General features: G+C 36.9%; 1 protein-coding gene across 3 annotated transcripts in view; it reads right to left on the bottom strand.

Annotated features, from left to right (window-relative positions):
- Positions 1–26,020, bottom strand: part of TLL1 (tolloid like 1) — a 284,429-nt gene that overhangs the window by 136,653 nt on the left and 121,756 nt on the right. For all 3 annotated transcript variants that reach the window (XM_065904757.1, XM_065904756.1, XM_065904758.1), the window contains exon 2: positions 3,648–3,758. In XM_065904757.1, coding sequence (XP_065760829.1) covers positions 3,648–3,758 — 111 coding nt within the window. The remainder of the gene's footprint in view (positions 1–3,647; positions 3,759–26,020) is intronic.

Consider the following 26,020-nt stretch of genomic DNA (forward strand, 5'->3'; position numbering starts at 1 on the left):
AACATAGCTTTTAAAAAGTCACAAAGTGAGAATCTGAAAGGATGCCCAGCTGCAAAATACATTTTATTATGTTGGTGCAATTTACAATCTTTATAAAAAAGATATAAAGATTTTATAGCTCACAATGTGGAGGAGGGGTTTAGGGATAAGAAAATATATTTTCCTGCAGCTTTAAGAACAAAGTCATAATCATAAAGCAGAACATCTGATGAAAATCCAAGTCTCTGATCCTCATTCCAGGTCTTTAACAAAATGCTCTTATTTTTTTTCTTTTTCCAAAATGCTCTCTTAATTTTATCACCTAGTTTGCCTTCTCCTTGAATTCTGATGGACAAATACAAACAGTTATCACTGAGTAAACAACTAATATGATCACTAATGATATCAGAACAAGTGATTCATGAGCCTGTGGGCTAAGACAATGAAAGAGTACCAGAAATTCATGCAAACAATATGTTCTTGCACTTTGAACTATTTCCTTTCAATATCTCCTTTCCCTTTGAAATTAATTCTAAAACATAATTACCTCGATTGAAGCTAATAAAAAGTAATAAATATTGTTAACATATAAGCATCTTTTAGAAAATATCAATTAAGTCCGTATAAGGCAGAGGAGTTAGGATGCTTGTTCATTGAATAATAGTCTGCTTAATTGTTTGAATTACATAGTCACTTTCTTGCTATGCTCCTTGAGAAAAATTTTTGAAATATTTTTCATTGAACATTTTAGAAAGATGAGGTAATACTTAAGTGTATTCATTCCTAAGCAGTTATAGCAAACATTTTTAAAGGATGATAAAAATGTATTTGAAATGATCATTGCATAACAATTATATGGTATATTTTAGGCCTGAAACACATAGATATAGAAGGAGGCTAATTATGAAGAAAAAATAAATGTCTTAGTTAATATTAAGGTAAATGATAAGCATAAGGATATTATAGACAAGAAAAAACATTTCAAGATTATCAAAGTCAATAATATTTTAATATTTTAGCAATTTTGAAAATTTTCATAGCAATATAAATAAAATTATGCATAGATAGTTCATTGAAATAAGAAAATTCATAATATGTATTTATTTCTCATATTTTAAAAATTCTAAAATGAAATTATACAAAACAAATATTTACGAAAAACACAATATATTTTCAAATAAGAAAATAAGAAATATAGTCAATGCAGCACAAACTAACAAGAAGGGGAAAAGAGAGTAAAAACAAACTATAGAATTCTTTTATCATGTTGGAAATTCAGCTGAATAGTGCAAATTATTTTGAAACATGTACTTTTCACATATATATTTAGAATATGTCTTTATGACAATATGATTTTGTTTTATGATTTTCTATAAATAATAATTTACTTCCAAATATTAGCATTTCAGAGCTTAACTATAAATGAAATGACAAAATTATATGTTGGGTTGACCAATATATAAAATCGAAAAATCTGAACCCCTGAAAAACATGAACAAACTTTCTGGCCAAGCCAATAGTTTTAATTTTCTTTTTTCTTTTTTGCATCTTCATTTTATTTTATTTTTTTCCATTTATTTTTATTAATTGGAGGCTAATTACTTTCTAAATCACAGAAAATGAACACGTTTAGTACAAAGAGAGGGCAATGGGCTAAAGAAATCACTTTAATAAAGCATAAATCTATCAAAAATTTTAATGAAAACTGAGAATGTAATGTGATAAATTTAAGATTCTGCTGAGTTGTCTCATTGCTATCTTTTTTGAAATCCACTGTTGCCAGGCAGTGACAGCGTTAAGTGTGAGGTAGTGTTTGCAGTCTGTCAATAAACATATCCTATAGGAATGGACTATCTGTGACTACACAGCAAAGCAGTTTCCTCATATATTTGGTGTATGTTTCAGAAAAGACTCACTACATATAACAAAGACTAAAGCTTATTATTTTTAAGTACCATATTCTTTTAAATAAATTTCTTAAGTTTTATTACCTTACATAAATTTCTCATATGCAACATTTGCATTTTCATTATGTACAATAATGTCTTTATTCTTAAAAGGGCATGCTAACCTACTTAACATTGAAAAGCTAATTTGTGTGCATGTGTCCATATGTTGTCAGTTACTCAGTCGTGTCCTACTCTTTGCAGTCCTATGGACTGTACCCCGCCAGGCTCCTGAGTCTATGGAATTTTCCAGGCAAAAACACTTGCCATTTCCTACTCCAGGAGATCTTCCTGATTCAGGGATCGAACCTGCATCTCCTGGGGCTCCTGCATTGGCAAATGGACTCTTTACCACTGGTGCTGCCTGAGAAGCCCTATGTTATCCGCAATTAACTTCAAAATATTTTATACATACTTATGCATGCATGCACACACACACACATACACAGGGCAAATATGGTAATCTGAACAATTGTTGCATCTTTGAGGTGTATGGGTGTTGACTGCATCATCCTATCAACTTCACTATATTTTGGAAGCTTGTCATAATAAAAACTTGTGGGAAAGAAAATTGGGAAAAGAGATTTGTTAATTCACAGTAAAGAGCCTTAAGACTAAAATATATTTGTCTGCTAGATACCACAAAGGGACTATATATTTCCCATGGAATACAAGAAGGAAATAAAAATAGCATTAGCAGGAGGAGAGATCAATGACATCAAAAAGCATGACTGAATAAATGCTTTAGCTATAACTACAAAAAGAAATTTTATATTTTTAACCTTTCAATTTTTTCCAAAATACAGAATAAAAATTGTGTCAAGATTATATAAATAATTTTCAAATTTTAATTAAATTATTTTAAGATGAAAACCCAAATATCTTTGAAATATTATAAGTCACATATAGGCATAATTCAAACATGGAAACAGCTAAAATTGAAACTGTCTTCCAGGTTTTCATAAAAGTTATAAAAATGGATATATAATTTTTTTTAAATATGTTTGTGTATAAGCACTCAAGAATAACTTACCTTCTGCATCTCAATATTCAAATGGAAGGCAATTGAAAATAATGTTCGAGAGTATGAAATTTTACCTTCCTCAGAAGTGAACCTTGGTCCTGACTCAGTCATTTCCTGGCGGTGTGACAACAAGAAAACTATGCACGCGTGCTCAGTCACTTCCATCGTATCTGACTCTTTGCAACCCCGTGGGCTGTAGGCCACCAGGCCCCTCTGTCCTAGGATTCTCCAGACTAGAATACTGGAATGGGTTGCCATGCCTTCCTCCAGGGGATCTTCCTGACCCAGGGACTGAGCCCCTATCTCCTGCACTGCAGGCAGAGTCTTTACCACCGAACCATGGGGGAAGCCCCAAGAAAAGCAATCATAACCTTATAAACCTCCTCGTAAACCACAATAACATCAGCAGCTACTCATAATGGGGTCATTATGAGGACTCAAAGAGTTAACACCTGCAAAGTATTTAAGCCAGGCCTTGCACATGGTGAACACTATAACATCATTCTTAACGACATTACATAATAAAGTTAAAATTATGAATTTATGAATAAAACTTAAATTTATAAATAGACTAATCTGTATCAAGGAAATAAAATTTGATCACCAGAACATTCAAAATGATCTAAATTGTATTTTAGCATTTCAAGAGTATATTTTCTTCTAAATAAATGCAAACCAAGTCAAATAATCAAACATACCTGTGGTGTGTCCAAATCTTCCAAAGGGGTTCTGTGTAAGGTCAATTGTCCTATCAATTTGAAAGACATTTAAATCTTCATCATCTAAGGCAATGTCACCCCAAAACACAGCTAAAAAAGAAAATTTCAATTAAAATACAAATTATTTAAGAGCAAAAAGCAATGCGAGCAAAGCTAATTAGAAAAAAGTTCTGCTAAAAATATGGAAATGTTGTCCTTATAGCTATAGAGATATTTCAGAAAATAAGTATACCTGAACATACTGGCCCTGTTTCAGTGTAATGTCAGCTACCTGTGAAAGGATGGGATCTGCTTTTCTCATTTAGAGGAAAGGGAGAGAGTCATTTCTTCGAGTGAAAAGACCTCAGATTTATCGGGGTGGGGGTGGTTCTTCAGAGTGTGGTGATGGAGAGGGAAGCATGGAGTGCTGCAGTCCTTGGGGTCACAGAGAGTCAGACATAACTGAGTAACTGAGCTGAATGAAACTTAAGGGAAGAGAATTCAGCAACCACAGCTAATTTGCAAATGAGTGATAAAGAATGCTGACATGTACTGCAGATGCCTGAGATAAGCAATTCCTCACTGACAGGTGGAAGAAGAGGTAGTAGCAATTAAGCTATGTGCTATTTTATAATTTTATAAAGTGAGGTGCAATTGAGTCAAAAGAATATAATGTTATTATAGCAACTCATTCATTATATTTTGATAAGTAGTAAAGTACCTTCTCTGAAGATGATATTGCTTGAGTATCTATAAAATATATAGATTAACTCAACATTTATTAGGCAATGACTAGGTGCTGGCCTTTCATCATTAATAAAAAATAAAACATTTGTTTGTATTTTCAGGAGCTTCAAAAACATTACCCTAATTCCAGAAATACTCTTTTATACCCAGAAGTTTAGGCTACTTAATAAAGGAAAGTTCTATAAACCATTGTGAATGAATTTACAACTAGTAAGCAAATTATTATTTTTTAAGTCAGAAATATACATTTGCATAATGAAAAGCAGCCTCCTTGTTTATTTGAGCCCAAAAGTAGATTAATCAATCCCTTTGTACTATCAGATATCAAAATATAATAACTTTAGGAAATGTAGCAAATTTATGAGAAGATAAATTAATCATGAAATAGTAAAGAATTGACAAATGCCTTGGAAATTCTGAGATATTTAAATTTTTTTCTTCAGATATTTCTTCTACAACACCAAAAAGGAAAGAAGGAAATTACATTAAAAATTATAGAAGGAGTCTTACTCAATATTTTGTAATAACCTATAAGGGAAATGAATCTGAAAAAGTATATGTATCTGATTCACCATGATTTACACCTGAAATTAACACAACATTGCAAATCAACCATATTTTAATTTTAAAAATTAATAATTTAGAAAATGACAAAATCCATTTCAAATCACTTTTATTAAATTCAAACCTAAATATATACAAATTTTAGCTATAAAGGCTATTTAATAAAATTAGTTAATTCATAAAATTAAACTTCAGTCCTGAAAGCTATATATTGCTTCAGGCTTTGATCAAAGGTTTATGATATAAAATTGTGTACTTAGTTTAGTTCACTTATACAAAACTGACATGAGATAAGGGGTTTGTTTATTTGCAAATCTAGAAAGAAAAAATAGAAATTAGTTCAAGGTGGGTAATCAGTTCCACATATGAAAAAAACTTTTACTAGAATTCTCTCATCAACATGAATCAGCTACAGGTATATAAGTGATTCATGTTGATGTATGGCAGAAACTGCAACAATATTGTAAAATAACTGTTCTTCAATTAAAATTTTAATTAAAAAAATAATTCTCTCATCAAACTCTGTCTTCTTTCATCATCTTCTTTCACCATGGCCCTACTGTCAATGAAATGGCAGTTTGCAGAAGAAAAGGGACGCTTGCCTGTGTGCGTGCTAATTCGCTTCAGTATGTCTGACTCTTTATGACCCTATGGACTGTAGCCTGCCAGGTTCCTCTGTCCATGGGATTCTCCAGGCAAGAACAATAGCGTGAGTTGTCATGCCCTTCTCCAGGTCCTCTTCTCCCACGCAGGGATCGAACCACTGTCTCTTACTTCCCCTACATTGGAAAGTGGGTTCTTTACTACTAGTGCCAAATGGGAAGCCCAAAGGGACGCTTACTGTCTTTTAGCATCAAAGAGACAAAGAAGTCTGTATAACACTTAATAGTGCTAAGAAGTTGGTCTTGATGCCTGAATTTGAATCCAGATTCATACACATGAAGCATGAATGTCTGAGTCTTCATCATCATCCCTAAAGCCAGACATCCTACCAAAAAGATGGCTTACCTAAATAAAATATTTTGGAGTTATATAAAAGATTTGTTCTTTTTAAAAAATAAAATTTGCACTTTTTGTTTCAAGATTTTTCACTATTCTAAGTAAATAAAAGCTTGCTAGTCATTTAAACCTTCCATCATGTGTATTTACTAGGCCCATAGTTGGGGACACTGAACGGCGCTCTCAGTCTGCCTATTTCTTTCTGAGTGCTGGCAGACAACTAGAGACACTCAAATAGTGCTTCTCTAACATTTTGTTTTGCCCAGGAATCACAGAAAATCTGGTTAAAATGCAGGGTCTGATTTAGTACCTCTGTGGAGTGATCTTCAGTTCAGTTCGCTTCATTTCAGTTGCTCAGCTGTGTCCGACTCCCTGTGACCCCAAGGACTGGAGGACGCCAGCCTTCCCTGTCCATCAAAACTCTTGGAACTTGCTCAAACTCATGTTCATAAGTCAGTGATGCCATCCAACCTTCTCATCCTCTGTTGTCCCCTTCTCCTCCTGCCTTCAATCATTCCCAGCATCAGGGTCTTTTCCAGTGAGTCAATTCTTCACATCAGGTGGCAAAGTAATGGAGATTCAGCTTCAGCTTCAGTCCTTCCAAAGAATTTTCAGGACTGATTTCCTTTAGGATTGCTTGGCTTGATCTCCCTGCAGTCCAAGGAACTCTCAAGAGTCTTCTCCAACACTACAATTCAAAAGCATCAATTCTTTGGCACTCAGTTTTCTTTTCAGTCCAACTCTCACATCCATACGTGGCTACTGGGAAAACCATAGCTTTGACTAGATGGACATTTGTCGGCAAAGTAATGTCTCTGCTTTTTAAGATGCTGTCTAGGTTGGTCATAGCTTTTCTTCCAAGGACCAAGCATGTTTTAATTTCATGGCTGCAGTCACCATCTGCAGTGATTTTGGAGCAGAAGAAAATGAAGTCTGCCATTGTTTCCCCATCTATTTGCCATGAAGTGATGGGACCGGATGCCATCATCTTAGTTTTTTGAATGCTGAGTTTTAAGCCAACTTTTTCTCTCTCTTCTTTCATTTACATCAAGAGGCTCTTTAGTTCCTCTTCACTTTCTCTCATAAGGGAGGTGTCATCTGTGTATCTGAGGATATTGATATTTTCCCCAGCAATCTTGATTCCAGCTTGTGCTTCATGCAGTCTGGCATTTCTCATGATATACTCTGCATAGAAGTTAAATAAGCAGGGTGACAATGGCCTTGACATATTCCTTTCCAAATTTGGAATCAGTCTGTTATTCCATGTCCAGTTCTAACTGTTACTTCTTAACCTGCATACATATTTCTTAGGAGACAGGTAAAGTGGTCTGATATTCCCATCTCTTGAAGAATTTTCCAGTTTGTTGTGATATACACAGTCAAAGGTTTTGGTGTAATCAATAAAGCAGAAGTAGATGTTTTTCTTGAACTCTCTTGCTTTTTCTATCATCCAATGGATGTTGGCAACTTGATCTCTGGTTCCTCTGCCTTTTCTAAATCCAGCTTGAATATCTGGAAGTTCACGGTTCACATACTATTGAAGACTGGCTTGGAAAATTTTGAGCATTACTTTGCTAGCCTGTGAGATGAGTGCAATAGTGCAGTAGTTTGAACATTCTTTGGCATTGCCTTTCTTTGGGATTGGAATGAAAACTGACCTTTTCCTGTCCTGTGGCCACTGCTAAGTTTTCCAAATTTATTGGCATATTGAGTGAAACACTTTCACAGCATCATCTTTTAGGATTTGAAATAGCTCAGCTGGAATTCCACCACATCCACAAGTTTTATTCATAGTGATGCTTCCGAAGGCCCACTTGACTTCGCATTCCAGGATGTCTGGCTCTAGGTGAGTGATCACACCATTGTGGTTATCTGGGTCATGAAGATCATTTTTGTACAGTTCTTCTGTGTATACTTGCTACATCTTCTTAATATCTCCTGCCTCTGTTACATCCATACGATTTCTGTCATTTACTGTGCTCATCTTTGCATGAAATGTTCCCTTTGTGTCTCTAATTTTCTTGAAGAGATCTCTAATCTTTCCTATTATATTGTTTTCCTCTATTTCTTTGCATTGATCACTGAGGAAAGCTTTCTTATCTTTCCTTGCTATTCTTTGGAACTCTGCATTCAAATGGGTATATCTTCCCTTTTCTCCTTTGCCTTTCACTTCTTTTCTTTTCTCAACTATTTGTAACGTCTCCTCAAACAACCATTTTGCCTTTTTGCATTTGTTTTTCTTGGGGATGATCTTGATCACTGCCTCTTGGGCAATGTCACAAACCTCCATCCAGTTATTCAGGCAATCTTTCTATCATATCTAATCCCTTGAATCTATTTGCCAGTTCCACTGTATAATCATAAGGGATTTCAGTTAGGTCATACCTGAATGGTCTAGTGGTTTTCCCTACTTTCTTCAATTTAAGTCTGAATTTGGCAATAAGAAGTTCATGATCTGAGCCAAAGTCTTCTCTTGGTCTTGCTTTTGCTGACTGTATAGAGCTTCTCCATCTTTGGCTGCAAAGAATATAATCAATCTGATTTCGGTATTGACGATCTGGAGATGTCCATGTGTAGAGTCTTCCCTTGTGTTGTTTAAGAGTGTGTTTGCTATGACCAGTGCATTCTTTTGGCAAAACTCTTGTTGTCCTTTGCCCTGCTTCATTCTGTACTCCAAGGCCATATTTGCCTGTTACTCCAGGTATCTCTTGACTTCCTACATTTGCATTCCAGTCCCCTATAATGAAAAGGACATCTTTTTTGGGTGTTAGTTCTAGAAGGTCTTGTAGGTCCTTATAGAACCATTCAACTTCAGCTTCTTCAGCATAGATTAGGGCATAGGCTTGGTTTATTGTGATATTGAATGATTTGCCTTGGAAATGAACATAGATCATTCTGTCATTTTTGAGATTGCATTCAAGTACTGCATTTCAGACTCTTTTGTTGACCATGATGGCTACTCCATTTCTTCTTATATTTTTAACAAGCTCTCATTGTCACAAATAATTATCACCTTTGTTTCATTTATTACTTTTATTTTTTCTGCGAGTATAAATTTTATTCCTCTGAATCAACTGGCTGACTTGAGAGCATAAACATTCAACCAAGTAAAATGTTGTCTGTACCACATTTATATAATGTAAGTAATAATAAAATAAAACTCAAATGTTTTAGATTTTTATTTTCTTGTAATGACTTTTCACATGCAATAGGATTCATGTATTGATGGATTATATCAAACAAAGATCAGCAGTCCAAGTTGATATAACACCTCAGAGAAGAAAAATCTTCCCTGGTGTCTCAGTCAGTAAAGAATCTGCCTGCAATGCAGGAGGACCCAGGTTTGATTCCTGGGTCGGGAAGGTCCCCTGGAGAAGGAAACGGATACCCACTCCAGTATTCTCCCCAGGAGAATGCAACAGACGGGTTACAGTCCACAGGGTCACAGAGAGTCAGACAGGACTGAGCGACTGAGACCAGGCCATAGTGGAGGAAGAGGTATAAGACCAGACAATTTTTACAAATAGACAAAACTGCTCTGGAATACATAAGCCCATATTTTATTGATTGCTTTTTTTCCTGAACCAATATCTTCAGTAGCTTTGCAGTTCTGAATATGCAGTGAATTGATTCAGAAGAAAACAAATATCATTTATGTGTAGACTTGATATACTATAGACCTTATAACCATATATATCTTTAAATCTTGATGCTATCAACAGTAACAAAAAATGGACATCTTAGAATTTTCAACTTATCATATAATTTAAAATGCACAATTTCTTCCTTTTTTGGCACACATTTGAACATTTCCTTAATTCACCTTCCACTTCAGTCTATGTCTTGTGCAAGCATGAGTGCTAAGCCAATTCAGTCATAGCTGACTCTTTGCAACCCCATGGACTGTAACCTGCCAGGCTCCTCTGTCCATGGGATTCTGAAGGCAAGAATACTGGAATGGATTGCCGTGCCCTCTTCCAGGAGAATCTTCCAGACATAGGATTAAACCCACGTCTTTTATGTTTCCTGCACTCACAGGTGTGTTCAGTTACCACTAGCACCACCTGGGAAGCCCATAAGCGTCTTATTTCATGTTAAATATTTACTTATGCATTGGCATAGCAAAATGAATGATGAAACTTTATATTAATGACAATAATATTACAATTTGCATTGTAACCAAACATATATTTTTATATAGACTCCAAGATATTTGTAATTCTCAAGTATACTTTGGAGCCTTTTGTTTTTCTTTCTACGGTATTTTCTATTTATTTTACATTAAAAAATTGAAAAGAAATATTTTTAAATTATAAGTTATCAATCATTAACCCATTTAATACAGTGATTTGTGTTCAGTAATATCAGATACAGAAATTAATACAAAAAACTTATTATAGATTATTATATTAGGGAAATAGTACAATTAGAATATTTATTATCTGGAACTCTGCTCAGATTCTTATGGTCAAAAAATTGGGTTGTAGCTAACCAATAGGCCAAAATAAAATGTCAAAAAGTACAATTTTGACATTGCATGGAAAACCACAGGTTTTGTTTCTCCCTTGAAGGCTATTTGCATTCATTGTACTACAAACATGTTTTAATCAGAGACCAAAAAAAGAAAGAAAAAAAGTTGCTTTTACGGCAGTACACAGAGTAAATACATTTTATAAAGGAATATATGGTGAGAATAAGCAATCCAATGTTGTGATTCCCTATACTGTAATTTTTAGTGATGGCTCTTTCACCAACTTTCTGATTCCCCAGCAAGCTATAGTCCTTCAATTCTGAAGCTGAGGTCCAGGGACCAGCTTTAAGTCTGTGATTTCCTAAAAGCTGTATGCAAAAAAAACAATATGTAAGAGTTTATAAACACAGTCACCACATGCTTTTCAGAGAAGAGGTCCATAGCAGATTGTCAAAAGGGATCACACAGAGTAAAGAACCACTTGCTGTTGTTTAAGAGCCAGTACTTTAGACAAAAGCAAAGTCTTTCAATACACTTGGGAGAAAATACTTGCAAGCTAAATAGCCTAAGGAAAATGAATATATTCTCTTGATAGCTGATTACTACTTGGGAGTACACAGTAGTAGACAAGATGATAGAGTATCCTCAGACATTACTTACAGAAAGTTCTCCTAGAAATCACCTCTCCCTATCTAACCCCATTAGGGGTTTCATCTGCTTCCACGTCTTGCTTGTCTTGGAACACACAAGATTTCATAGCATGTTTTTAATTCAGATTCTTCAATTTAATTTTGAAAATACCACAGGAAGCATTGTTGCTTATCTTTAAAAACCCATTGCCAGCCTGACATAAAGTAGGTCCTCAGTGTATGTTTTAAGGCACAAAAGATGTGACTAAGTAAGTGAATTGGGGAATAGTTGTATATAACAAAAATGAGGCTAGGAATGTGGTATAACTCACAAATTTGCCTTCTGACCCAAAATACTAGATATTCAACCATTCCAAAGAATATTTCAAATCCTTTCAATCCAGAGTAAATTACTGTTTTATACTTTAAAGAAAAAAAAGAAGGCAGCTGCCTTTCTTTTTTATTCCAGTAGTATATATTATTAAATGTAGTTAGGGGAAATATATCCTTTTTTTTTTTTTTTTTCTAAACACCACACTTGCATGTTCAGGAAACACATGACTGAACTAACAGATCAGTTATCTTGAGACATATAGGATTTGGAGAGATTGTTTAAAGATTCAACAATAGCCAAGAGGATTGCTTATTATGCTTTATCAGTTTAAACTTTATGTTGTTATTGATATTGGATTTAGGGAGGAAGAATGATATCATGTGAAAACTGGCAAAACAAAACTGCTTGACAAAACTGCTCTGGCTGCTCTAGGCTAAAATAAAAGCCTAGTGAAAATTTCCTCAGACAAGGGCAACAGTGAAGAGTTAAAGTCAACTATTTTTACATGATTGACAACCATTAAGCAAATTCCCAAGGAAAAGTAAGACTTGGCAAATGTTCCAATATATACATTTTGGAGACAATGTTACATTACTCAAAAAAGAAAATAACTTTCTGGTGACATTTCATATGCACAGAATAAAAATGTTCCCCAAAATGACAAACATGAAATTTAATTTAAGTTCCAATTTGGGAAGCAATTATCTAACATTTTTAAAGCTCTTGGTACAATATAAAAATAAAGATATATTTTTATGTAGAGTTAGAAATGATCTTCAAAAATAAGAAGAAGAAATTTTTCACATAGTACATTTCTTTCTTAAATTTCTAATAATAAAGTATTTATAGTCCAATTACTTTAGTGACTATTTATAAAAAAAAATATACATTATTTTATTTAAGATATAAGGGTTATTTCCAAGATCTGCATTTTAACTTATATCATATATATCACATAAACTGAAAAAAGTCATCCAATCTATAAAAAGGGTGATATAATGAAGTACAAATACTGAGTTATATAAAATGGTTTACTCGTCCTTCTCTGATAAGCTGGATTTAAGGTGCTTTTGTGTAACATAACTCTAATTTGCCGCCTTAAAACAAGATGACCCAATGTACCACAAACATATTTTTTGGACGGAGAGGATGTGGTACAATTTAAAAAGCTAACTGTTTGGGTCATTATTTTAAAAAAAAGTCCAAACATACTCCTAATTTAGAGGTTACTTTAAAGAACACAAAACCGCTGCTACAGTTAAACACAAAGTTTGATTGTTTCTTGAATCAGGAAACAAACTACAGCCTAAGCATAATATCAAATAAAATCTAAGCACAAAATCTGAAATGTAAAACAAACAAACGCGCACACACACACACACACACACACACACACAACATGCAAAGAATATTCTTCCAGAATATGGAGACATTTGTTAATAATGTCACTTTTCAAGATATTAATCATTTTCAGAATGAATCTAGATTAATCAATAGAATCTGAACACAGAAGAGAAACAGCAATTAATCTTTTTAAAATATTTTTCTTTTTAAAATGATTTTGAAAATTGTTTAAATGCAATTTTACAATATGGATATGATTAATGCTAAATTTGAAAATAAATATATCTTCTTTTTTAAGTCAGAAAGCAAAATTTTCCCACAGCAAAAGATCCATCAAAATACCATGTCAATCTGTGTTTATAGCCCACAGTGCCCAGGGATAGGGTTTCTCAGGAAATTTTTTAAATGTCACCCACACCACAAATACTCATTCTGAAGTTTTTGACTCAAAAGAAAAAACACTGACAGAGGAGTACTTTGATCAAGAAATGTAAAAAAAATGTTGAAACTATTGTATGGCCTAATGTTTTCTGTCATAAGCTTTAAAAATGGATTATTGTAGCTCATATTTTTTTTTTTAAAAAACTGTCATTATCATACTGTACAAATAATGATCATATTTATCATCAACCATTACCAAGATTTGGTTGATTTCTATTTCCCAAGTCCTCCATCTTATAACAATAGAGTTAAAATCTGTTGTTTTCTTCCCTTAGGCTTATCATTGTCTACATTTGTGGAGGTCTAGGAGTCACTCTGGTGCTTCTTTTAAATTCATTTAAAATTTTAAGTTAATTTGGTTTATCTTCCAAATGTTGACCTTAGTTCTTTGAATAAATTTTGATGCCTTCCTGCTAGTAAGACCATTCGTGAAAATGCTATTTTCTATGTTCTAACTATGTTTTATTCACTGGCTGGCCACTTTTTCACAAAAAGAGAATATTTTTTTCCTCATTTTTCCCATTTTTATTAGTCTATCATTATTATAATGGTAGACTTCCCTTGTGGCTCAGCTGGTAAAGAATCCGCCTGCAATGCAGGAGACCTGGGTTCAGTCCCTGGGTTGGGAAGATTCCCTGGAGAAGGGAAAGACTACCCACTCCCTTATTCTGGCCTGGGGAATTCTCAAGAGTTGGATGCAACTTTCACTTTCACTTTTCACTTTCACCAGTATAATAGGTTAAGAGAGAAAAATGTTGCATTACAACCTTTCCAACTATTATTCGTTAAAGGCTGGAGTCTTTTCTTTGCTTAATTTATGTCATTGCACAGCACTCAAGTCAACACAGGCTCAGTGAAAAACCCTTACAAAATTTAAAAGCTCATTGACATCCTAAATACTTGACTCCACATACTGATTTCTATTTCTTCTCTTCATAATCTCAGAGGCTTTCAACAATTGAAAGGATAATTAAAGAGAACTCTATTCACACCAAAACAAGCAAAAGCTTGAACTCTCTGTGAAATACCCCTAGTCAATATTACTTCAAACATTATAAAGTACCCATAATGCATCATCAACTTATATTGATATTAAATGTACAGTGCTTAATGTTAATAAAGCACCCTCATCAATGCTATTCCAGTTGAGCCTTAGAGTATTCTAGGATATAGATTCATACTACTAGCCTGCCAATAAAATTTACATTAAAAAAAAAAACTTACCATCTCTTATTGTCCCTCATTTTATACTATCTCCCTTTACCTGATTCGGGAGTTATTGGCACTAACTTAGGTAATATTTTAGAAATAAAAGATTCTAAGTGAGAAGCATTGTCTGTCTAAAAATTTCAATTTGAGGTGATGCTGGCGACCTACGTGAACCACATCAGGGTCTCATATAGCAAATGAAGAGGTGGGCAGGGTTTTTCTTTTCAGATAGGGAGAAACAAGGATGGCCTGAATTGGAATAGGATATGATGTGTTTTATTCACAAATGGAAGTGATCTACACAAGAAGTAGTATAAAACCACTGGGGAAAAAAGGAGTTAATTATAGCCTGCATGTTGGAAGGAAGAAACCACCCGAGACTCTGCTTAATATCTAACTGTAACTTTGTTATTACTGAATAATCTGTCCATAATGTTTCAAGTCTTGTTTTAGATAAAAAATTAGAAGGAAATAGATGATGAGATGTAAAACAAAATACATGCATATTAGAGAAATAAAATCTTTATCAAGGCCAAAAGAAATCATTATTTAAATTTAAATGTTAAATAACTATGACAATAAATAAATAGCTAAATTGTTTCAATTTAAATATTTGGAACTGGCATAAGTCTTAGCTAATAGATATTAATTGGGAAACTGGCCATTAAATCCTTCAATTTCTCTTTTTATTAAGAGAATAACTTAGAATTTAAATAAACTACAATTGTGTATCATGAGCAAAAATTATATATTTAATTTTGAGAAAAAGGATTCAGTTAAAAAACATTTATTAACCTTAATAAAGTCATACAATCTTATAAAACAAATGTCCGAAAAATGCAAAGGAAGTTCATAAATACATCTGCATTTTTACTATCCCCACATGCTATATTTCTTTGACATCATATTTTACATCATTTTGTTTCAGTGTATCCCTAAACTGCTTATTGTGGATATAAGTGATTTCATTACTTTTGTCTTTAATCTTCCTTTTAGCTTTAAAAGTAGATAATATACTATATTTGCCATATATTTATTTCAAACAATGAGGTTTTTCTTTTTTGCAATGTTCATAATTTATTTCATCAACATAAAATAAGCACATACATGATTACATGGATACTAAATAACATGTTACTCAAACAATAATGAGTCAATGACAAAATCAAAGAGGAAATTTAAAAATACCTTGAGACAAATAACAAAGAATGCACAACCATACAAAATCTATGGGATGAACAAAGGCAGTTATTTCAGAGAAGTTCATAGCAATACAGGCCTTCTTTAAAAACAAGAAAAATCTCAAATAATCTAATCCACCACTTAAAATCATTAGAAAAAGAAGAACAAACAAAACCTAAAGTGAGCAAAAAAGAGGAAATAAAAGATCACAGGAGATGTAAATAAAATAGAGAAAAAAATCAATACAGACTTTCCAAGATAGTAGAGGGGCAGGAGAGCATGGAGTTCATTTCTCCCCACAGATACATCAAGAATACATCAAAAACGGAAGAATACTAGCAGAGGACTTCAAACACATAAAAGGAAATGAATGATTTCCATGTAACCGGGCAGGATGAAAGAAAGAAGGGAAAAGGAAGAGGAGAGGAGGCAAGATGAGGTCTCTACTTCTGGAAGGAAGCTGGAAGTAAGGACAGGATTTTCACATCTGGAGAAGTCCCTTCACCGTAAGGAGAGCAGCTGAGACAGGGGGCTGTTTCAGGGACTTGGAAAGGGCGCAGCACCTGGCCTGGGGCCGACAGGACGGAGCGAGGTCTGCACAGAGGGTCCGCGCCGCCGCCAGTGGCCCCAGCCCGAGAGGGGCGTCCGCAGCTGCGCACAGGGTCTGGGTGCTGGGATCTGCAGTTTGGAGAGCCAGCCCAGGAAGCAGGCTGATGGTGGCGTGAGGGGACAGGCCTGAGGAGCTCTGTAGCCGGGGATGCTTGGAGGGAAGCGTGGACCACTGCAGAGGCAGAGCCCCGAGGATTGACATGCAATGGGCGGGGCTGCCGTCACCGGCACTAGGGAGGGCGCCCACTGCAGCCAGGTCATGAGCTCTTGCAGTTGCCCACTTCCCTTCCCTTCCCTACTTGGCTACCCACTTGCCCCAGCACTCCCCGAGAAGTTCCAATGTTCCGATTGCTACTCCAGGGCCCTCTCACCTGGGTGGCCTGCTTGCCCTGTTCATCTTGTCTCCCTCCTGCCTGATGGGACAGGGTACTCTGGCAACCTCTAGAGCAGACTCCATTGGGGGGAACACATGCAGAGATGGGGTCGAAACCGCAGCTAAGCCCTAGGGGCTATGTAACTAGGGAAGAAGAGCTGAAATCTCTCCTAGAAGATGTGTGAACCGCAGAGTTAGGACTCTGCTGATGGCTTCCTAAATTCATCACCTGCAAAACACCAAAAGAACAGCAAACGCTCTTGTGGCTGGGATGGGTCTGCTTTAGCAGCTGTGGGCCCTGGGGGTGCATATGCACAGAGGGTGAGCTGGGCCAAACTCTGATCTGGCTATAGCGCCCACAGTAGGTCCAGGTGCATGACTACTGCGGGCCTGAGACCTGAAGTCAATGGGTGTGAGCTCGTGGCCTGGTGAAAACACCCGAGAGTCAGCTGGGCCAACGGGCAGCATTCCCACACTCACACTGGGGCCGAGACCAGCGCCAACAACAGGGGACTTTGTGAGCCCACACCATAGGCTACAGGGACATGACAGAGCGTGTTCATAGGGGAACAACTCCAGTTGAGGAACACTCAATGAGTTCTCTCCCAGTGGGAGTGTTCCAATCCTGCCTAGCTCACAGTACACATTAGAAATACAGCTAAGAAAAAAATGGAGGGACCTATACTCACAGATGGTGACTGCAGCCATGAAATTAAAAGACACTTGTTCCTTGGAAGAAAAGCAACGACAAACCTAGACAGTATATTAAAAAACAGAGACACCATTTTGCTGACAAAGATCTGTATAGTCAGAGCTATGGTTTTTCCAGTACTCATGTGTGGATGTGAGAGTTGGACCGTAAAGAAGGCTGAGCATCGATGAACTGATGCTTTAGAACTGTGGTGCTGAAGAAAGCTCTTGAGAGTTCCTTGAACTACAAGGAGATCAAACCAGTCAATCTTAAGGAAATCAACTCTGAATATTCACCGAAAGGACCAATGCTGAAGCTGAAGCTCTAATACTTTGGCCACCTGGTGTGAAGATTCATGACTCATTGGAAAAGACTCTGATGCTGGGAAAGACTGAGGGCAAGAGGAGAAGGGGAGGACAGAGGATGAGATGTCTGGATGGCATCACCAACTCAGTGATCATGAATTTGAGCAAACTCCAGGAGATAGTGAAGGACAAAGCAGCCCAGCATGCTGCAGTTCTCAGGGTCCCAAAGAGCTGGACATGACTTAGTGACTGAACAACAGTAACAATACTCAAACAAGTAGGGAGCAGACCCTGATGCTCACGGGGAAGTGACAAGCACAGAGCAAAGGGGGAGGCCCTGGTCAATATTCAGGGCAGTTTCAGGTCACCACAGAGGCAGTGAAACCCACTATCCAGGGGATAATGGCAAAAGTTGCTGGACCAACCTCACTCACTGGAGGCAAACAACAGAAGAAAGAGGAACAACAGTCCTGCAACCTGCAGAAAAAATATTCTTGATGTTCAGTCACTCAGTCATGTCTGACTGTTTGTGACCCCATGGACTGTAGCACACCAGGCTTCCCTGTCCTTCACAACCTCCTGGAGCTTGCTCAGACTCATGTCCATTGAGTCAGTGGGCATGTGTCATCCAGCCATCTGGTCCTCTGTCATCTCCTTCTCCTCTTGCCCTCAGTCTTTCCCAGTAACAGGGTCTTTTCCAATGAGTTGGCTCTTTTCATCAAGTGGCCAAAGTATAGGAGCTTCAGTTTCAGCATCAGTCCTTCCAATGAATATTTGGGACTGATTTCCTTTAGGATTGACTGGTTTGATCTCCTTGCTGTCCAAGGGACTTTAAAGAGTCTTCTCCAACACCACAGTTTTAAAGCATCAATTCTTCAGTGCTCAACCTTCTTTGTGTATCTCACATCCATTCATGACTACTGGGAAAACTATAACTTTGACTAGACAGACCTTTTTAGGCAAAGTCAAGTCTCTGCTTTTTAATACTCTAGGTTTGTCATAGCTTTTCTTCCAAGGAACAAGCGTCTATTACTTTCACGGCTGCAGTCACCATCTGCAGCGATTTTGGAGCCAAAGAAAGTAAAATCTTTCACTGTTTCCATTGTTTCCCCATCTATTTGGCATGAAGGGATGGGACCAGATGCCATAATCTTAGTTTTTGAATGTTGAATTTTAGGCCAATTTTTTTACTCTTCTCTTTTACCTTCATCAAGAACAAAAATTAAATACAATGAAACAATATGAAAAGTAACATGGGAAAAGCAACACATAACATACCAGGGAATCCCCATGAGATTATGAGCTGATTTTTCAGCAGAAACTCTGCATGCCAGATGGACAAGACTTGACATACTTAAAGAGATGGAAGAAAAGAACCTACAATCAAGAATACTCTAACCAGCAAGGCTTCATTCAGATTTGATGGAGACAACAAAGGTTTTGTATACAAGCAAAACCTAACAAAATTCACTATCATCAAACCGGCTTTACAACAAATACTAAAGGAAACTTTCAAGGTAGGAAGAAAAAAAGAGATCACATCCTGCAACTAGAAACAAGAAAAACACAAATGGAAAAGCTCATTGATAAAGGCAAACATACAGTAAATGCAGGAAATCATCCATACACAAATGATATCAACACCAGCAACAGTGAGGAGAATACAAATGCAGGTAACAGAAGTTTTAGTTGAAATTAAGAGACCAGCAATTTAAAATAGCCTCGTATACATATACATACACATATGTACATGCATATACATGGGCTACCAGGTGGCACTTGTGTTAAAGAATCCATCTGTCAAAGCAGGAAACATAAGAGACTTGGGTTCGATCCCTGGGTTGAAAGATCCTCTGGGGAAGGGCATGGCAACCCACTCTAGTAGCCGAGCGTGGAGAATCCTATGGACAGAGGAGTCTGGCAGATCCATGGAGTTGCAAAGAGTCAGACATGATTGAGTGATTTAGCTCACACATACTTACTAATGGGCTTCTTAGGCGGCTCCATGTAAAGAATCTGCCTGCCAGTGCACAAGATGCAGGTTTGACCAGTGAGTCAGGAAGATCCCCTGGAGAAGGAGATGGCAACCCAATCCAGTATTCTTGCCTGGGAAATTCCATGGACACAGGAGCCTGGCAGGCTACACAGTCCATATAGTTGCAAGAGTCAAATATTACTCAGTGACTAAACAACAACAATATATACCTGCATTATCAAAATCTCATGGGTAATGCAAATACCAAAACCACAACAGATAAATACACCCACAAAAGTTGAAGCAACACAAACAGAACATGTATGTATGTGTTCCCAGGGAACACATGAGGAAGGGAAGAAAAAAAGACCTTGAAAAAAAACCCGAAGCAATAAAAATAATGGCAGTAGGAACATACATACTGATAACCACCTTCAATGTAAATGGAATAAATGCTCCAAACAAAAGACAGAGGCTGGCTGAATGGACATAAAAACAAGACCCATATCATGCTGTATGCAAGAGACACATTTCAGATCTAGGGACACATAAACATTGAAAGTGAAGGGATAGAAAAAGATACTCCATGTAAATAGAAATCAAAAGAAAGCTGGAGTAGCAATATTCATGCCAGACAATATAGACTTTAAAATAGAGACTGTAGGGACTTCCCTGGCGGTCCAGTGGCTGACTCTGCATTTTCAATGCAGGGGGCATGGATTTGATCTCTGGTCAGGGAATTAGACCCCGCATAGCATGTGGACAAAAAATGAAAATTAAAAAAAAAAATAAAGTGTATAACTTGAAAAAAAAATAAAATAGAGACTGTAACAGGTGACAAGAGAGATACTACAGAATGATCAAGGAATAAATCTAAGAAAAAGTATAACAGTTGTAAATATATATGTGTTAACAAGAGGACCTCAATATATAGGGCAAATGCTAACAGTCATAAAATGGGGAATCGATGGTAACATAATCATAGTGGGGGACATTAACACCGCACTTACACCAATGAACAGATTATCCAGACAGAAAAGTAAGAAGGAAACACAAGGCTTAAATGACACATTAGACCAGATGGACTTAACTGACATTTATAGGATAATCCATTCCAAAGCAGCAGAATACACTTTCTTCTCAAGTGCACAATCTCTAGAATAGATCTCATCCTGACCACAGATTAAGCCTCAGGAAATTTAAGAATTGTGAAATTTTATTAAGCATCTTTTCTAACCACAACACTATGCAATTAGAAATCAATCATGGGAAAAAATTGTAAGATACCCACATACATGGAGGCTAAATATATTACTAAATAACCAATGGATCACAGAAGAAATGAAAGAGGAAATAAAAAATTACCTAGAGACAAATTACAAAGAAACCACAACTGTTCAAAACTTATAGGATGCGGCAAAAACAGTTCTGAGAGAAGTTTATAGCAATATAATCCTATTGCTATATAATCTAAACTTATATAGAAATGTAAATTTATAGGAAATAAGAAAAATCTCAAATAAAAAAAACTAATCTTACACCTACAGCAACTAGAGAAGAACAAATAAAACTCAAAGTTAGTAGAAAACAAGAAATCAAAAAGATCAGAGCAGAAATAAATAGAGAGGAAGAAAATAGTAGCAAAGATCATGAAATTAAAAGCTGATTCTTTGAGAAGATAAAGAAAATTGACAATAAACATTTAGACATACTCATTAAGAAAAAAGGGAGAGGACTCAAATCAATAAAATTAGAAATAAAAAAGTGGAAGTTACAGTGGACACCGAAGAAAAACTAAGGATCATAAAAGTCTACTACAAGCAACTATATGCCAATAAAATGGACAACCTGGAAGATATGGGCAAATTCTTAGAAAGAGAAAACCTTCCAAGACTGAACCAGGAAGAAACAGAAAATATAAACAGACTAATCACAAGTACTGAAATTGAAATGTGATTTAAAAACTTTCAACAAACAAAAGGCCAAAAGGCCAGGACCAAATGGCTTCATAGCGATTTCTATCAAACATTTAGAGAACAGTTAAAACCTAAACTTTGAAACTCTTCTAAAAATTTCACAGGAAGGAACATTCTCCAAGCTCATTCTATGATACCATCATTATCTTGATATCAAAACCAGACTAAGAAATTACAAAAAAAGAAAATTAAAGGCCAACATCATTCATGAATATAGATACAAAAATCCTGAATAAAATACTAACAAACCAAATGCAACACTGTATCAAAATGGGATTTTAATAAAAGCAATATATACTATATTCTTCAATACAGACAAATTAATTCATGTGATACACCACATTAACCAATTGAAGAATAGAACCATATAATCATTGAAATAGATGCAGAAAAAGCTTTTGACATCATTTAACACCCATTTATGGTACAAACTCTCCAGAAACTCTTTGCAACTCCATGGACTGTAGCATACCAGGCTCCTCTGTCCTCCACTATCTCCTGGAATTTGCTCAAATTTATGTCCACTGAATTGGTGATGTTATCTAACCATCTCATCCTCTGCCGCCCTCCTCTTCCTGCACTGAATCTTTCCCAGTATCAGGGTCTTTTCCAATGAGTCAGTTCTTCGCATAAGGTGGCCAAAGTATCGGAGCTTCAGCTTCAGCATCAGTCCTTCCAACAGCTGTTCATGGTTGATTTTCTTTAGGATTGATTGGTTTGGTCTCCTTGCAGTCCAAGGGATTCTCGAGTCTTCTGCAGCACCACAATTTGAAAGCATCAATTCTTCTATGCTCAAAGTTCTTTATGGTTCAACTCTCACATCTGTACATAACTACTGGAAAAATCATATACAGTGACTATACAGACTTTTGTCAGCAAAGTATCTGTGTTCGAATATGCTGTCTAGGTTTGTAAAAGCTTTTCTTCCAAGGATCAAGTGTCTTAATTTCAAGGCTGCAGCCAGCATCTGCAGTGATTTTGGAGCCCCAAAACTATAATCTCTCACCGTTTCCATTGTTTCCCCATCTCTTTGCCATGAAGTGATGGGACCAGATGCCATGACCTTAAAAATTAGGATACAAATAAATTTGACAGAAATAGAGTTACATATGTAGAACTCAAACATGACTACCAGAGGGAAAAGGGGAGAGGAAGAATTTGGGAGATTGGGACTGACACATACACTCTACTGTATGTGATTAGAATGAGCTTGCCTGTCAGGCAGGAAGGAACCGAAGCTGAGATCAAAGAGACCAAGTCACCCAGATGGGAGGCGGCTGGCAGAGGAAGCGACTGTAAGGACATGCAAGCCTGCTCCAAGTGGGAGTCCTCTCTAGCGCTGTGGCAGCAGGGTCTGCTATGTGAGGAAAGAAGACACGCAACAGTGGCGCTTTGCTTCTTGATGATCGGCGTTTCCTCCATGAGCATTTCCCATCGCAGAGGCCCTCACTCCTGTCCCCTCATGCTGTCCCCTCAAAGCCAACAGCAGTCCCCTCTGTGGGTATGCTCTCCATACCCCACATTCCAGCACCCAGCCCCTGTGCAAATCAGCGGACACCCTTCTCAGGCTGGGGCATGCATGCCTGTGGCATGGATCATCTGTGTAGATCTCACTTTGTTGCATCTACTACAGACTGGTTGCTGCACTCTCTTCGAAGCCCCCAAACGTCTTCTTCTGTCCCAGCTGATCACCCTAATAGTGAGGGGATTTCCCCCGATATGCTTATGAAATATTGCTTATTTGTTGTTGCTCAATAGCTAAGTCATATCCAACTCTTTGCAGCCCCAAATTAGGAACCTCTCATCTCCTTCAGCTCCCTACCAATGGTGCAGGCCCCATCTTGCTTCCTATCCTCTTCCTTTTTCCTTCTTTCTTTTGTCCTACCCAATTAAGACCCCTAAAAAGGATCTTTCTCGTCCTTTTAGATATCTGAGGTTCCCTGCTAGTGTTCAGCAGATGCTTTGTGAAAATTGTCCCATTTGTAGATGTATTGTTGATGTGTTTGTGAGGAGATATGAACTCTACTTCCTCCTATTCCTCCACCATCTTAAGAATTTCTTAAAAAAAAAAAAGAAAGAAAGAATTTCTAAAGAGAAGCCTTGAAAATGGCAACCCACTCCAGTGTTCTTGCCTGGAGAATTCCATGGACAGGGGAGCCTGGCAGGCTACAGTCCATGGTGTTGCCAAGAGTCAGACACGATTGAGTGACTATCGCTCACTCACTCCTAGGAGGCACTAGTGGTAGAGAACATCCCTGTCAATGCAGGAGAGAGAAGAGGTGTGGTTGGATCCCTGGGTTGAGAAGATCCCCTGGAGAAGAGCATAGCAACCCATTCCAGTGAGTCATGCATGAAGAATCCCAAGGACAGAGGAGCCTGGCAGGCTGTGGTCCATAGGGGCCCAAAGAGTCAGACACGACTGAGGCTATTTAACACACACACACTTTTAGCTAAAGGATTATGGTAGATATTTTACTATGTCAAAGCATCCTCTTCTGTTCCTATTTTTAAATTTAGCATTTTGATTTACAAAAGAATTTGGCCTGTAGTATGTTTCTCTTATTTTCAGTTGTTTAGCTTTAAAATCAAAGTAGTAGTAACCTCATAAAGTGAATTGGCAGACACTATTTCTTTTCAAGTTACTCAGACAACTTGTATAAGAGTGAGATTATTTATTCCTTAAATAGCTGGTAGAAATGATTTGTACCTGTGAGTAAGCATAAATAATACATTGCAGATATATGTGTGTGTGTGTGTGTGTGTGTGTGTGTGTGTGTGTGTGTGTATCAGCAGTAGCCTAGATGTTTCCTGGCTCCATGGCCCCTATAAATATAGAGTGGGATGGGAGCTGGGGACCACTTCTAGAGTTTTTTCCATGCTTTTTAAATAATTTATTGACATGTTACTTTCAGGTATACAACATAGTAATTTGACGTTTTCATAAATCACACCCAAAATTGCTGTAAAATATTAACTGTATTCTGCGACTCATGCATTTTGTCAGTAGCAGTCTGCACTTCTTGATCACTTCATCTGTTTAGTCCCTCCTCCCATCTCTCTCCAGCAGTCCGTTCTGTATCTGTGAGCCTGTTTCTGTTTTGTTCATTTCTTTGCATTTTAGACTCCAGACATAATTGAAAATGTACAGTAGTTATCTTTTTCTGTCTGATATTCGTTAAGCATAATGGTCTCCAGGTCCATCCATATTGTTGCAAATGGCGGAATTTTATTCTTTTTTATTTTACTGTGTGTGTGTCACACACAGACACACACACATATATAATATCTTCTCTGTCCATTCATCTGTTGATGATCACTTAGGTTTTTTTTCCCCCATATCTTGGCTATTGTAAATAATGCTGCTCTGTCTATGGTGTTGCTTAGAGGTTGCTTTGTTGGGCTGCTGGGATCCCACCTGCTGTTTGAAGAGGTCATTTCACAACCCTGGAAAGGTTTTTGACTCAAAGACTTCAGCTACCAGTCCTGCTGACTGAAGACTTGCCCCATCCATAGCCAAACCCACACTGTGTCGGTAGCCAGCATCAGATAACTGAAAGGGTAGAGTACATAATGATGTAGCCCCACTTTGGCCCAACTTGGGACATCTCTGATGAGTCTTCCTAGCATCATAACTCTAGATTTGTCTGGGACGTCCACTGGGCTACATTATAGCCCAATACCTTCCTTTACCCATCTATCTTCCTTCTGTTTCTTTTCACAGGTGATACACCCCACTGGAATTATCCCTGATAAACTCCTACATGTTAATGTCCATCACCAAGTCTGCTTCATGAGTAACTCAACCTGTGACACTTGGTGCCAATATTGGTACACACAAGGAGACACGATAATGAGATCTGGCGATGGAGATTTTTGGCTGACAATGAGAGCTTCATCATGGATTGTAGGTAGAATACAAGTAGCCTAGCTTAAGATAACAGTTAATTGTTAGACCTTTCTCCTGCAGTGATGAGGGAATGCTAGTGCAATGTATCATGTTTTATGCAATATAGGGGAAATAGTAACTCTAAAGACAACAAATTAGGTTTTTAATGCTAAACACCCCTGATGTTGTTAAAATTTAACAGAAGACTGAGGACAATTAATTAGTAATTGCAAGTGATGTGTGATAGCCAGCAAGTTTTCTTAGTAGCATATAAATATGCTCTTGTCTCATAGGCTGAGGGCACATAAAACTAAAGATGAGGTCCAGGACCAAGTACCAAGAATTATAGAGCTGTAAGGAAGGGCTATAGTCCTATTCTCAACAGGTCAGCTATAACAAAGTCAGATTCTTCTTGGGTAAAAAAATGGTACCCTGGCACAAAATGAAGAAATATAAGTTGATGTACCTAAAAATCTTAAGCCTCTCTGAAACTTTTGAGTCTGAAGAAGTAAGCTACTTGACTCTAAGAAGTATTAGTGTTCTCACCTTATTTAAAGATGATACGGTGACTCTACTTTGGAAGATAAAACACACCCCTCAAGATCTGCCCTCACCTCCCTTTCTGGCTACTAAACTAA

The sequence above is a fragment of the Muntiacus reevesi genome, chromosome 13 (genome assembly GCF_963930625.1).
Source record: "Muntiacus reevesi chromosome 13, mMunRee1.1, whole genome shotgun sequence".
NCBI classification, from domain to species: Eukaryota; Metazoa; Chordata; class Mammalia; order Artiodactyla; family Cervidae; genus Muntiacus; species Muntiacus reevesi.